The 13,589-nt window shown below is 41.3% G+C and overlaps 1 protein-coding gene across 2 annotated transcripts in view; it reads left to right on the forward strand.

Moving 5' to 3' along the window:
* Nucleotides 1-13,589, forward strand: part of ERC2 (ELKS/RAB6-interacting/CAST family member 2) — an 819,922-nt gene that overhangs the window by 147,180 nt on the left and 659,153 nt on the right. For both annotated transcript variants that reach the window (XM_077325500.1, XM_077325499.1), the window contains exons 3-4: nt 8,776-8,799; nt 9,330-9,746. In XM_077325500.1, coding sequence (XP_077181615.1) covers nt 8,776-8,799; nt 9,330-9,746 — 441 coding nt within the window. The remainder of the gene's footprint in view (nt 1-8,775; nt 8,800-9,329; nt 9,747-13,589) is intronic.

Genomic DNA, 13,589 nt, shown 5'->3' on the forward strand with positions numbered 1-13,589 from the left:
AGCACTAAGGTAGGGCATTTGTGGCTTGGTGGGCAATTTGCTTATCCAAGTTACTGAATTAGACACCAGGTTTTTATTATGCTTTTTCAGGATTAGTCTTCACATGCAGTATATTTTTGTTTGATGGTTTTTAAAATTAAAAAGGGGGAACAAATTTTTTTTTAAAAACCTACCAACTCCAGATTTAACCATTTAATTCTGCTGCACATGTAGATCAATTTTCAACCTGAGTCACTAACAGGGAGTAGCTCCAATAGCTCAAATGCTGGCTCATCTTAATGGCTTCTGTGTCTAACTGGGACTGCACATGCCCAGGACAGTCATGGAGATTAAAGTTCTAACGCTTTCCAGTATTTTTTGTAGTGTGAGGAGCATTCCCAGCAGACATGCTCTAGCCCTTTCCCCAACAAAACCAAACAGGGGCACATTCCTTTCCTCAGTTCTCCTGTCACCACTGTGGAGCATCCCAGGATGCTTAGAACAGAGAGGGAAAGGGAGACAGGGATGTCTGCCTGTACAGAAGACCACCCAGTGTAAAACATGTAAATGTGTTCCATGAAGACACAGACTGATTTGTTTTATATGCATATTGATGCTCATTGTAGATAGTCTCGGAGAAAGCAGGACAAAGAAGGTGATGGAAAGTTCACATGGATAGAGACTATTTCACCGCAGCTAAGACTCATGCAGATGGTAATGGAAAGTATCTAAGTGTACATGCGCACAAAAGTTTATACCTTAAGTAAAACTTTGTTGGTCTTAAAGATGCTACTGGACTCAAACTTTGCTTTACATTAGTTTCTTTCCTTGGAACACTATGATCAAACCAAACCAAATCTTGGAGTATATGCCAAGACGTAAAGATTTTGCTGATTCTTAGTCTTCAAGTACAATAGAAATACAAAATAAATAACATTAAAATTAAAAATAAAGTCTGTTCAGAATAACTTGCTTTCAGTTTGGATCACAAGCTGCAGTGGGTAGGGCAGTTGAAATCCATAAAACGTTAAAGGCATGAACAGCCTTTTCAGATAAGTGTTTGTGTATGTGGATTCTATGCTGTATATTTCGGTCTGCTGACTTCACTTGTTGCACTGGAATTACTACTCTTCACTATAACTTCCCATTACAATAATATGCTTAGCATTGACTTGTCTTAACGTGTAAAAGTAATTTATTTAAATCTGTATTTAAGCATTATTGCAAATGATTGAGTAAATTTCTAACCTGCCAAACCTTTCAAAAAATGTAATTGAAACTGATTTAACTTTGATCATCAGAAAACAAAGTTTTAAAAAATCAGCTATATAAAGTCTCCTTTCCAATGATCCCTCTTTTAATCTGCTAACACAGCCATTCTCAATGCATTTTTTGCCCACGGCCCTTTTGAGAGCACTTCTCAGATTCCAGAGCACCCTGCAGTAGGCTGTCATATTGCACCATTAGCTAGGCTAAAAAAGGCCTATGCTAAGTGTGAACTTACCTTATCTTATATATATACTAGTAAATAAGCCTGCTGTAGTGTAAATACAGCGGGCGCTAGCGGCCTCTAGACCCTTGCCGGGGCGCGTGGCAGGGTTGGTGGGGCCCCCCCAGAAGCCAAGGCCTACCTGCGTCCCCGGCGGCAAAGCAGCAGATGTCGTCGGTGGGCCGGCGGTGGGGGCGAAGCGTGTGTGCCAGCCGGTGTGAGGAGTGGAGGCGGGCTCAGGAGAGAGTGGAGTCGGGCGGTGGCCTGGTGCTGTGGGCAGGAGCTGCATTTGCCGGGCGCTGCCAGCGATGGGCACCAGCCCCGCCGCAGTGCGCCGGCGGCCGTGGCCTCTTTCTGCTTGCAGCGATGGGTGGTGGCGGCGGCTGGTGGCACCGGCTGCCGCCGCGGCCGACCGGCTCGTTGTGGCCGCGGCTCTTGCCGCGGGGCGCAACGTCTTGGCGTCGGCTCTGACGGCCGGCCGTTGGAGCCACATGTTCGTGCCACGGCAGCTGAGCCTCGCAGGGTGCCGCTCATCTGAGCGGCGATGCTGCAAATGGCGGCAGGTGGGCTCCGGCGGCAGTTGAGGCGTCTTGAAGGCGGCTTTAGGGGGGAGGCTCGTGGAGGTCCCCTGGTCCGTTGTAGGGGAGTCTTCGCGCGGGGTGGTCCTTTGTCCCACGTAGTTTGGCGGTGAGGCTCTGCAGAGGGAAGGGCTTTGATGTGGCGGCCCTGCTCCTTTGCCCCGCGGGGAAGCATCTGGGCGGCCAGTCCTGGGCAGGCCAAGTGGCCAATAGGGAGGCGCAATATGCACGCCTCCCAATTGGCCACTTGGTCCCCAAGTGGCAGTCAGAGGGGCCCAATCAGGAGCCGTTTCACGGTTCCTAATTGGAACTCTCTGAGTTTTTATCCTGGACGGGTCCCGCCCTAAATCCTCCCACAGAGGCCTTACAGAATTATTTAGTCCGCGGTGTGCTGCGCCGCGGGCGGCGTTTAAAGATGAGACAGACTTCTAGAACATTCAGCCAAGAGAAGCATTTTTTTTTCTTGAGTGCATTAATTCAAGCACACACAAAGGAACAGATTGCATTATTTCTTTTTCTTTCCTGTGACAAAGGTTGAACTTTCTAGCAATTAATGATGTCATATGTAATAAAAAGGGTTTTATAAAGGTTAGTTACTGGGATTTTGATTTCTGTCAATATCTTAACTGGGGGAAAAATATGATGAAATCTTTTGTGGAAGCTGGTCAATTTACACTGATCTCCCAGTCAGTTTGTTCAGCAGAGAGAGAGAAATTGTACATTATCAACAGCAATTCCTTAGTTATTCTCTTCTTATTTTAAATAATAAGGTCTATCATCTTCTGTAGTAATAATGAATATGTTTACTTAAGCACTAGAGAACAGTCAAACACAATCTTTAATAGTATTTTTTTCTCTACACTAAAATCTGGTCTTCAAAGATACACTTACATAAAATTCACATAAAGTTAACAATCTGGTTGTTCCATTGTTTCGTTTGATATTCACAATGCAGAAGTAGTGATGACTCTGCATTTTCTGACAGATGAACCTGAACAGAGACTCCCAGTCTAGTCTCTTACTTTCCCTCTCACAGACACCCAACTGACAAAAGCTGTCAAATGGAACTCTCCCATCATGCATCACTTCAGTCTCAGAGTGTGCAAGGATGCAAGGATGCAAAACAAGAATGCCAACATTTCATTGGTTCAGTTACCGGGACTGCCCCAAACCCTTTGTGCTCCCCCTTCTCACGTTTTCATTCTATGGACCTTCTTCAAATGTGCCATAACCGCTCTAAGCCCATTGATGTCAATGCTTTAGGATCATAATAATTGCTTCCCACACCTCTGAAATTTTTTTAGCTGTTGGCAAATTATAATGGCACAGATGTGAAATAGCAGAAAATTTTGCACCACCCCAGTAATTTTAAGGAAAATTGAAATGTTGGCCATAAATTTCAAAATTTACTACTTTAACATCATAAAATGCATAATTATAATATAGTTATCATGTAAAATTGTACTATTTGGTATATTTATGGAATTTAAAAGAATAGCAGTATAATCGTATGACGATTTGCAGGAATAACTACATAGGTGAGTCTGTTGGTCTGAAGCAGTAGAACAAAGTTTGAGTCTAGTATTGTTGAATAAAACTTTGTTGGTCTTAATGGTCCCACTGAGCTCAAACTTTATTCTTCTGCATAGGATTATGCTGCTTTAGTTTTTCATAAGAAAGAATATTAAATTACCCGAGTGAATGTATTATTTGAGCAGTCTCATACAGTCCTTATATATATTATAGTATATTAGATATGGACAACATTAGTCACATTGTTTGAAACATGGTGTGTATGTTGATGGCATATACAGGACTTACCATTATTTAATGCAGATGATATTCACAAAGGGAAAATATTTTATAAGAGTGTTCTGCCCCCAGGTGCCCCCCCCCAATTTCCATTTTAAAAAATTAAACATTGGTGGAAACAGAATGTTTTTACTTACCTGGCAGGGGACACACCATGATCAAAATTCTGGGCCAGGAGTAAAAGCTGAGAAAAATTATATAAGGCCTCCCCTGGCAATTCATTGCCCACTTCTCCAATTCCCTCCTTTCCTTCCATTTGTTATTTTTATAATAAATTGGTTTGGAAAGGATTCTATTTATTTCATACCTAGTTCTTGATATATTCTTTTAAACAAATGTATACAATTTTAAGTGATAAAGAAATATGATCCCACAGAGTGCACTATATTATGTTTTCTTTCAGGCAAGAGAAAGTCCTGTTCTTAGATATTCATTAATAAGGCTATCTATAGGGATATTTTTCCTTGCTGTTTTAAAAGGGCTTATGTGAATCTGAGATCCCTTAACATTCTGTTGAATGTCTAATTGCTAGAGAAGAAATTAATTTTGGGGTTCTTTTCAACGATTTCAGAATAGATATGTATAGTTAACAGTATGATTCAAATTCTGAGAACTTTTGTAAGAAAGATACATATGGAAACCCAAACTTAAGTGGGAATGGTTAGGCTGGCTTTTAGTTTTTGTGAGGAATCCCGTGGAACAGAGACATTTTTGAATCCAAACAGAAAAGGTCTGTGGAGAAGAAATGTTAGTATGCCTTGTAATTTAAGGGTTGAAGTTTTGTGTTTTTATTGTGGGAATTTTTTATTGTAACCCGCCATGAGCCAGTTGTACGAGAGTGGTGGGTTATAATAATAATAATAAAGACAATGACAATGATAATAATATACTGATATTCTTATTTATTTATTTACTTCACAAACAACATGTCTTTCTTGCTAAGACTCAAGGCAGAATACGAAATGTTAAAAAAATATATTAAGAAAAATGAAAGTGAAGATGAACCTTAAATTTTGTTAAAAGACCATTGTTCCAGATTTAAATCTCTTATGTTTTAAATCCTTCTACTCATTTCATCATAAGCCCAGTTGAATTTAGTAAAATATGCTTCTGAGTAGACCGAAATGTGAATTTAAGAAACTATTTTTTTGTAAGAATTGCATAAGCAGGTTTTTGCTTTGGAAAATGATTGATATTATCAATAGATTATCTCTGTCTGTGGCATGAGAGAAAATGCTCCTCTGTGTATTTCCAGGTCATTCTTCACCTACTCCAATAACAATAAAAAACCATTAAAATGCCATTAAAAACATTCTAAGACTCAACCCGATCTCTGGCGATATACAATTTAATTTAAATCCTGCACAAGCCTGTGGGTGGATCAAAGACAGCCAATGGAAATTGGGATGTTGTCACTGGGGACCTATTGAGTCAGGCTAGTCTATTACTGGCGCCAACCCTAAGGGGAGAGGATAGCCAGATCTTAATCCCTGGGATCACCTCCCAGCCTCAGACAAACACTGGTGGAAGAGCTCTGTTTTGCAGGCCCTGCAGAACTCAGAGAGCTCCACAGCTCTTCAGGGAGCTCATTCTACCAGGTAGGGGCCAGGACCAAAAAGGCCCTGGCTCTTGTTGAGACTAGGGGCCATTCCGCACCGGGATCCATGTAGCAAATTGTTTGCTGAACGAAAAATCGCCATTTTAAATAGTGGAATTCAGCATAACGCATACCTGCCTTTGTAGTGGAATCCAGTTGCGTTTCTATCGTTTCCCACAGGTTTCCGATCTCTGCAAAAATCGCTAGCCAGGAAGCGCTATTGCTAAGCTGTGTCCCACCCCTGGCCGTCAAGCAGCCAATGGGCAGCCGTTATCATGCTCCCAAACAGCCCTTTTCCCTTTAAGGAAGGTTTTTTAAAAAAAAAAACACCCGTTGCAACGAATATGCATTGATTCGTTGCAATGGAGAGACCCATACAGCTAGCAGGTGGTGTTTGAGCTGCCGTTTCATCGTTGTCACGCTCCCCCCCGAGTGAAAAAAAAATCCCCCCCCCCTCACGGGCGCGATTTTCGTCCGAAAACAGTGTGAAAAATAAAGTGAAAATAAACCAGCAAACGGGCCTCTGCGATGCTTGTGCTTGGTGACTTTAAACAGAGGGGCTGCAGCCAGGGAAGCCTCGCTGGGTAAACAAAGGCTCGCTGGTGTGTTGATCTCTGCTCGCTCGGAGAAAAAAAAATGGCAATCGCTTCGCCGGAAGATCAGAGGAGAGAGCCAGGGGGAGGGACTTTGCAGAAACCGCAACAATGGTAACGCACAGAACTTTCCCGCTAGTGTTGCAGATTGGTTGCAGGAGTGTAGCACTTTCCGGAGGATGAATCCACTTTTTGGGGTTTCCCTGAAAGCGCTACAACGAAGCGCTTTTTGCAGATCGGTTTCAGGAGTGTTGCAGATTGTCAACGATGTTGTGCATAATGGCAAAACTGTAGCGATTTCAATTAGTAACCATTGTGCTATTTTGGACGAAAGCGGAACGGCCCTAGGCGTGCTTCCCGGGGTCCTGGCCGGTGTCTAATTGTATTTCTATTTTCCCTTCCTTCGTCATACAAGGGTTATAAAGTGGATGGATCTGCATTTTCTGTATTTGTGTTAGAGCAGTTACATTGAGATCTTCGACTATATTTTTATATTTGGAATGCTTGTATATAACTTGTTCTTAAAAGAACAAATATGGAATTTTTGGCAAAATGCATTACTTTTCTTACACTTGTTTTAAAGCTATAATGGGAAAGAATTTTGTATTACAGTGATTATTTATTGTACCCTTTACAGCTGCTGCAATAAACAAGTACTCAAATTCAGGTGCAGCTGACATTTTCTGAGCATTACATTTTAAAGGGGACATTGAGACTTACAAGCATTTAACTTTTGTGGGAGTATACACATCCAAAGCTTAACTAAACCCACAACATGTTAAGTTTCTCTCAAAGTTCCTCTTATTTGGTACAGGCTTAACTAACAGTTTTTAGCATTAAAGCCCTACATCGATTGTTACCAAGGCATCTGAAGAAATGTATATTCCATATATCCCATATATATTCCCTATATGGGAATTAAGGCCCTCCTGACTACCCCACCGGTCAAAGAAACTTGTTTGGTTGGTGCATGAGAGAGGCCTGTCCAGTAGCAGCCCCACAATGATGGAACAACCTCCCCAGAAGGATGCATGTCCCCACTCACTCTCAATCTGTAGGACGCAGATGAAGACAGTTCGATTTGACTGATTTTTTATTAATTGGCATTCCGAACTGGAGATCTTAAACTGTGGTCTTTATGTGTTTTATAACCATTGTTTTATGTTTTATTTACATTATAAGCTGCCTTGACTTCTGCAAGGTAGAGAGGTGGCAAAGAATTATGTACATACATACATGCCAACTCCAAAACTAAATTTATATTAGCCATATGTTCAATATAATGGGAATGGGATTGATATTTTAAGGAAATTGAAGTGTCTTATTTCAGAAAAACAAAAGCAAAAACTGACAAGTAGTAATGTTCCTTGAGAACAAATGCAATTCTGAATTCATGGTGCTAAACTCTTGAGACTATACTGGTTCAAAATATATGTTTGTAACATGTCTGAAACTCACCTGAACATAATGGAAAAGGCTACATTAAAACTATTGTCTGTAATTCATGAAGTGTATATGTGAACATTTTTAAATATTAGTGTGTTTGTGGGGGATTGTAATTCAACCTTGTTTTCATTGCCCAACTTTCATTCCTCGGGGGGGGGGTGTGGGCTGTATCATCTCATAACTGTTCTGATCTGAGGTCTAATAATACTGGGCTGGTAATCGTTAGACCCAATACATGAACTCTAGGTTGGATCCAAAGTTGCTTGTGTGCATCAGGAGTACACCACGAAAAAAGGACGGTTCGAAATGAATATGATAACAGAAAAAAGAGCCTACCCTAAGCTATAATAAACATTTAAACAATTTAACAATAAATACAAATAGAAATGTCTTGTCTCTTCTTTTAATCGTCTTTTGACTAAGCTTCCCATACCTTTAAGCCTATATATATATAGTTTAAATTCTGTGAAGAAGAATAGAAGAATTGATCATAGCGAAGGACTAGACAATCAGCAAATATTAAGTTGTTTTATGATGATTGAAAGAAGAGATAAGACATTTCTATTTGTATTTATTGTTAAATTGTTTAAATGTTAATTATAGCCTAGGGTAGGTTCGTTTTTCTGTTATCATGTGTGTATCTGGAAGCAGAAGAGCTTTCACATGTTGTTCTGTAGTATTGCATTAGAAAATTCAAACCAAACTCAAAGATGTTCTTATGCTTGCACCAGCCATTTAGTGTATTTTTATCTTGCTTTCTCCAAGGAGCTCACTGTGGTGTATGTGGTTCTTCCTTTCACACTTTATTTTCACAATAACACTGCGAGGCTGAGAGAGAGAGTTGATTCAGACAAGTTTTCCCAGCAACTTTCATAACAGTCTGCAGATCTGAACTCAGGTCTTTGGTACCCCGGCCACTACACTACATCAGTGCTCTTCAATAAGCATGATAAGCGCTATAAACCTATTTCAGTCCTGTGTGATTATTCTTACCAGCATGTGCGTAAGCATTTGAAGAACAGTGTCATAGCTGTCTTTAGTCTGTTTGTGGTTCTCTGGATTCAACTCAAGATCTTTCAGTTCTTTATTATAATTGTGACAGCATGAGTTGTGTGCATGTGTGTGAGAACTGCAAAGTTATGTTTTATAAAAGAATAAAAAATGTGTTCTTTTATGTTAATGGTATTTTGAAATCAATTTTTTTTCTGTTGAATTTTCTTTGCTTGCACCTAAACTTTATGTTGATTTGCTTCATTTTTTTTCATTTCCCATGCTGTTCAGTTTTTGGATGCCAGGAGAACAAAGGTTTGTTCACTCTTTGCAGTAAATATATTTGCAAAAATGCAGTCTTGCTTGATGATTTTTTTTATTTGCTTGTTATTGATGTGACAAGCCTGCTCACTATACAGACATAGTTTTCATTACCAGTACCATTTAACAATATCCTTTACTTCCATTCAGAATGCTTAGAACAAATAACCCCTACAGTGGAACAGAGAAGCAGACATCTAGTCTGAGAGAACCAAATACAGGGCACAAGAGATGCTATATTTGCTAATGGCAGTGCCACTGTTTAACATATATATTTTAAATACAATTAAAAAAAAACTCCTTAGAATTTGTTTATTTCCAGTTCCTCTAGTAATTGTAATTTCCATTGTGTCTTTACGTATGCATTCATCTCTTCATGGTTTCCAGCAGTAACTGAGAAGCTTCATTACAAATGATGTCATTTGCACATTTAGATTTTCACCACTGATTATATTAATTATCATGACATATTTTTGAAGTTCAGCAGGATAAAATTTCATTTTGATTTTCCTTTTGCATTGCAGCATCTTCAGCTAACTATTCAGGCACTTCAGGATGAACTTCGAACCCAGAGAGACCTTAATCATCTCCTCCAACAAGAAAGTGGAAATCGCGGTGCTGAGCATTTTACCATTGAGCTTACGGAGGAGAATTTTCGAAGACTACAGGCTGAACATGACAGGCAGGCAAAAGAGTTATTTCTTTTGAGAAAAACTCTGGAAGAAATGGAGCTGAGAATTGAAACACAGAAACAGACACTAAATGCCAGAGATGAATCCATCAAAAAGCTGTTAGAAATGTTGCAGAGTAAAGGTTTGCCATCCAAAGGAATGGATGATGACAATGAAAGAACTCGAAGGATGGCGGAGGCTGAATCTCAGGTTAATCATTTAGAAGTGATTTTAGACCAGAAAGAGAAGGAAAACATACATCTTAGAGAGGTAAGAAAAGCACATTCATTTTAAAAGCAGCTTGTTTAAAATTATACTTTTTGTCACAATTTGAGAATGGAAACAGAAAACGTTTTTTCTTTACCATTTTGTCACGCTGTCCCAATTTAATAATCTTCTTGTTAAAGTACATGAGAAAATTGGAACATGGGTTTAAAACTAGGTTATTCCAGCAGAGTCTTATGAATATGTCACTTACATTTCTTTGGAGGTTAAGTTACATCCTTATATTTCTGGTGATTGATGAAAGACTAATTCTAACTTTAAAAAAAAGTATCTTATTGTGTAGTATCTTATTGTGTAGTACTTTTAGTAGCTGTATTCAGGAATGATTTTTTTTTTGTGCAACTGTGTTGAAATAGTCTGGTCAAATGCAATCAGTTCCCCACATGTACTGGTACCTACCAACAGAGAACAATTGAAGCACTTTTTGGGGAAAGTGACAAGTAGAAAACTCCTCACTTTCTGTTTCCTCATTCCCTTCTTATGGCAGCCCCATATTCTCCTCATTTCCTACTTTCTTCTCCCCCCAGTCTATTATGTGCCCCCCCTAATCTTCAGCTATTTTAATTTATGAACTCTGTTTATACCCTACCTTTTTCTCCAATGGGGAACAAAAACAGTTTACATGTTTCTCCTGTTATATTTTATCCTCACAACAACCCTGTGAGGTAAATTAAGCCAGACTTATGACTGGCTTAAGGTCATCCAGCAAGCTTCTATGGCAGAGTGGGAATCTTGATGTGGGTCTCCCTAACCTATAACTCTAATTACTCTAAATTTGGTCAACTTGGCTTATAGAGCAGTGGTTCTTTTTTAGGCTGCTGTCCCCTTGGGTCTCAGGCCACATTCCTGGTGCTCCCCCACATACAGATACATACTTTTCCCCCTGAGTGTGGTCTGCATGGGGCTTTTTACCCACTCCCATCGACACCGAATGAATGAATCCCACCCATCTACAACATCTACACCAGTGGTCCCCAACTCCCGGTCCAGGGACCGGCACCAGTCTGTGGATCAGTTGGTACCAGGCCGCAGCTCCTCCTCGTCCTCCTCCCCAGCTGCTCCCTTGGGGGCTGCCCTGCCACTCTGCAGTCGGTTCACCTTTGGTGCTCTCCAGCAGCCACCATGGTTGGGCCCCCCCCCTTGGTGTGGCACTGCACAGCTGCTGCTGGCAGCGCCCCCCAACGGGCGGCGGGAAGTCAGGGGTGCCGGCAGGAAAGCAAGTGGCTCAGGTGGCAGTAGCAACATCCCTTGGCAAAAGACTACCTTCCCCCCTCGGGCCTCAGTAATATTTTCCAGCATTGACCAGTCCCCGGTGATAAAAAGGTTGGGGACCACTGATCTACACCATCTACACTGAATTTGATTTCCATTTTGATTTTGGGCACTTTAAATTTTCCCTCTGCAATATGCATGACTGATCCGGAGTGACCCTACCTTTGCCTCACAATATCCAGAAGTGGATATAACCCTCAATATTTGAAAAATTAGCATCAGTAGGGGATAGAGGAAGACCTGAGTTCAAATCGATCTGAATTCAGCAGAATCCACACCAGGAAAAAAAGTAAGTGCAGAATCAGCCTTAGTATTAGGTCTGCTGAAAATTCAAACCACTATATTGCCTACATTTATTTTTTGTTTGTTTGTTCAATCAAATTTATTTGATACAGCACTGTGGCCAGATAATTGTTTGTTTGTTGTGCAGTGGCAATATTTTAGTCTGGAAAAAACATACTTCTTTGTAAAAGTCTCATAAAGGTAAAGGTAAAGGTATCCCCTGTGCAAGCACCGAGTCATGTCTGACCCTTGGAGTGACGCCCTCTAGCGTTTTCATGGCAGACTCAATACGGGGTGGTTTGCCAGTGCCTTCCCCAGTCATTACCGTTTACCCCCCAGCAAGCTGGGTACTCATTTTACCGACCTCGGAAGGATGGAAGGCTGAGTCAACCTTGAGCCGGCTGCTAGGATTGAACTCCCAGCCTCATGGGCAAAGCTTTCAGACGGCTGCCTTACCACTCTGCGCCACAAGAGGCTCTTAAAAGTCTCATAACTGGGGAGAAAGGCAGATGGGGAGAGAGAGAGAGGGAGAGGGAGCAATGGAAAATCCCATGGCCAGGAGCAAACAGGCGAAGGCTTTTCAAGTCTCCAAAAGCTGGAAAATTTTGAGGATGCATTGCCAACCTCTGGTTAAGGAATTCCTAGAGTTCCAGGATGTGGCATGGGAGGGACCATGTCTGAGGAGAGGAAGGAGCTCAGCAGGAATATGATACTATCCAGTCTAACTTCTGAAGCTGTCATTTTTTCCAGGAAACTATGCTGGGCTGGCCCTGGTCAGCACTGGGATGGGATACCACTGAAGAAGTCCAGAGTTGGTACTACTCAGAGGCAGGCAATGGCAAGCTACCTTGGAATATCTCTCACTAGGAAAATGCAGCCACAGCAGGAAGAGTTGGACTGCTGCCCCCTCTACTGCCCCTAAATTCCGCACTGTCTTCCTGGATTGTTCCACTGTCTTGGGCGGGGGGCTACCACCCACTTCGGTAACTCTTATTTTAGAGCATACAAGCAGGGACCCACAGGAAACTCGTGGGGAGGGGACATCACCACAACTTTGCTCACTTCACTTGTTGCCTTCTCTATCAGTGCTCCCCCTTTCTTTCTGTCCAATCCTTTATCTATCAAACTCCCTCATCACTCTTTCTACCTTACCCCTTCTATGTCAGACTCCCTCCACTCCCTATCTCGCCCCCTTTCTCATGCCTTCTCAGATAATCTGCCACTCTTCCCCCTCACCTCAATTTCCCCCCTTATTTTCCCATGCCACCCCTTCTCAGGCAATGCTCACTTCTTAGACAACTCCCCTGTTTTCTTTCCCCATTGTGGCGGTTGTGGCATCAACTGCAGCAGGGCCTGCAAGAGCCATTGCACTGGCCCCAGGACTCCTGGGAGCTGCCCCAATAATGGTGTAGTAGTTGGGAGCCACAGAAGCTTTGACAGAACCCCCAGTTACATTGGCCTCAGGGCCACCTTCTGGTATGTCCTCCCTTCATATGTAGCAAATGTATTTGTTTGGGGGGATTAAAACACCTCAACAAATTAAAAAAATGCTTTTAGATTTTTCTGTAAAATTGGGGGCTCCCACAGGTTTGGGAAAAATCATCTTTCTCTCAGTGCAGATCTGACCCACAGATTTAGATATCCACAGATCCACCCGTGCTTGAGATGATAATCATGCAGATTAAGTAGGTAACAGGAACAGGGAGGGTGAGAATCCATCTCACCTCTGCCTGTCTCACAATTGCTGTTTGATGCAATTTTAGCTTCCACATTTTCCTTGCTGTCGGCAACATCACTGAAAAAAGATGAAGGAACTGCATATAAAACTCAATTCTTCATTTAGCTAAAGATCTACATGGGGTCTACATGTTCAAACATTAATCTATGCCATTCTTCACTTTAGCAACAGCCAGTATTTTGATTCAATCACTTATTTATTAAGTGAAATGTGAAAGAATCCTGTGTGCTGTAAACATCTTTACTGTATAACTATTAAAGATATCTGTGATGCAGGTATTGAATGTTGATGGCAGTTTTATATCAATTCAGGAAATGCCTGACTTGGCAGTTGGTTCATATGAAGGAGATACAAAGATAAAGTAATACTGGCTATTTGTTAGGGATTAGATCACTTCTTTTATCACATAAACCCATTAGCAATTACCTGGAGTTGGATATATAGTAGGAACATGTGAACTATTTTGTTAAAATAAGAATGACATGAACAGGAAAGTATGAGGAACGCTTTTTTTTGTTACCCTGCAGAAATATTGA

The sequence above is a fragment of the Paroedura picta genome, chromosome 3 (genome assembly GCF_049243985.1).
Source record: "Paroedura picta isolate Pp20150507F chromosome 3, Ppicta_v3.0, whole genome shotgun sequence".
In the NCBI taxonomy this organism is placed as follows: Eukaryota; Metazoa; Chordata; class Lepidosauria; order Squamata; family Gekkonidae; genus Paroedura; species Paroedura picta.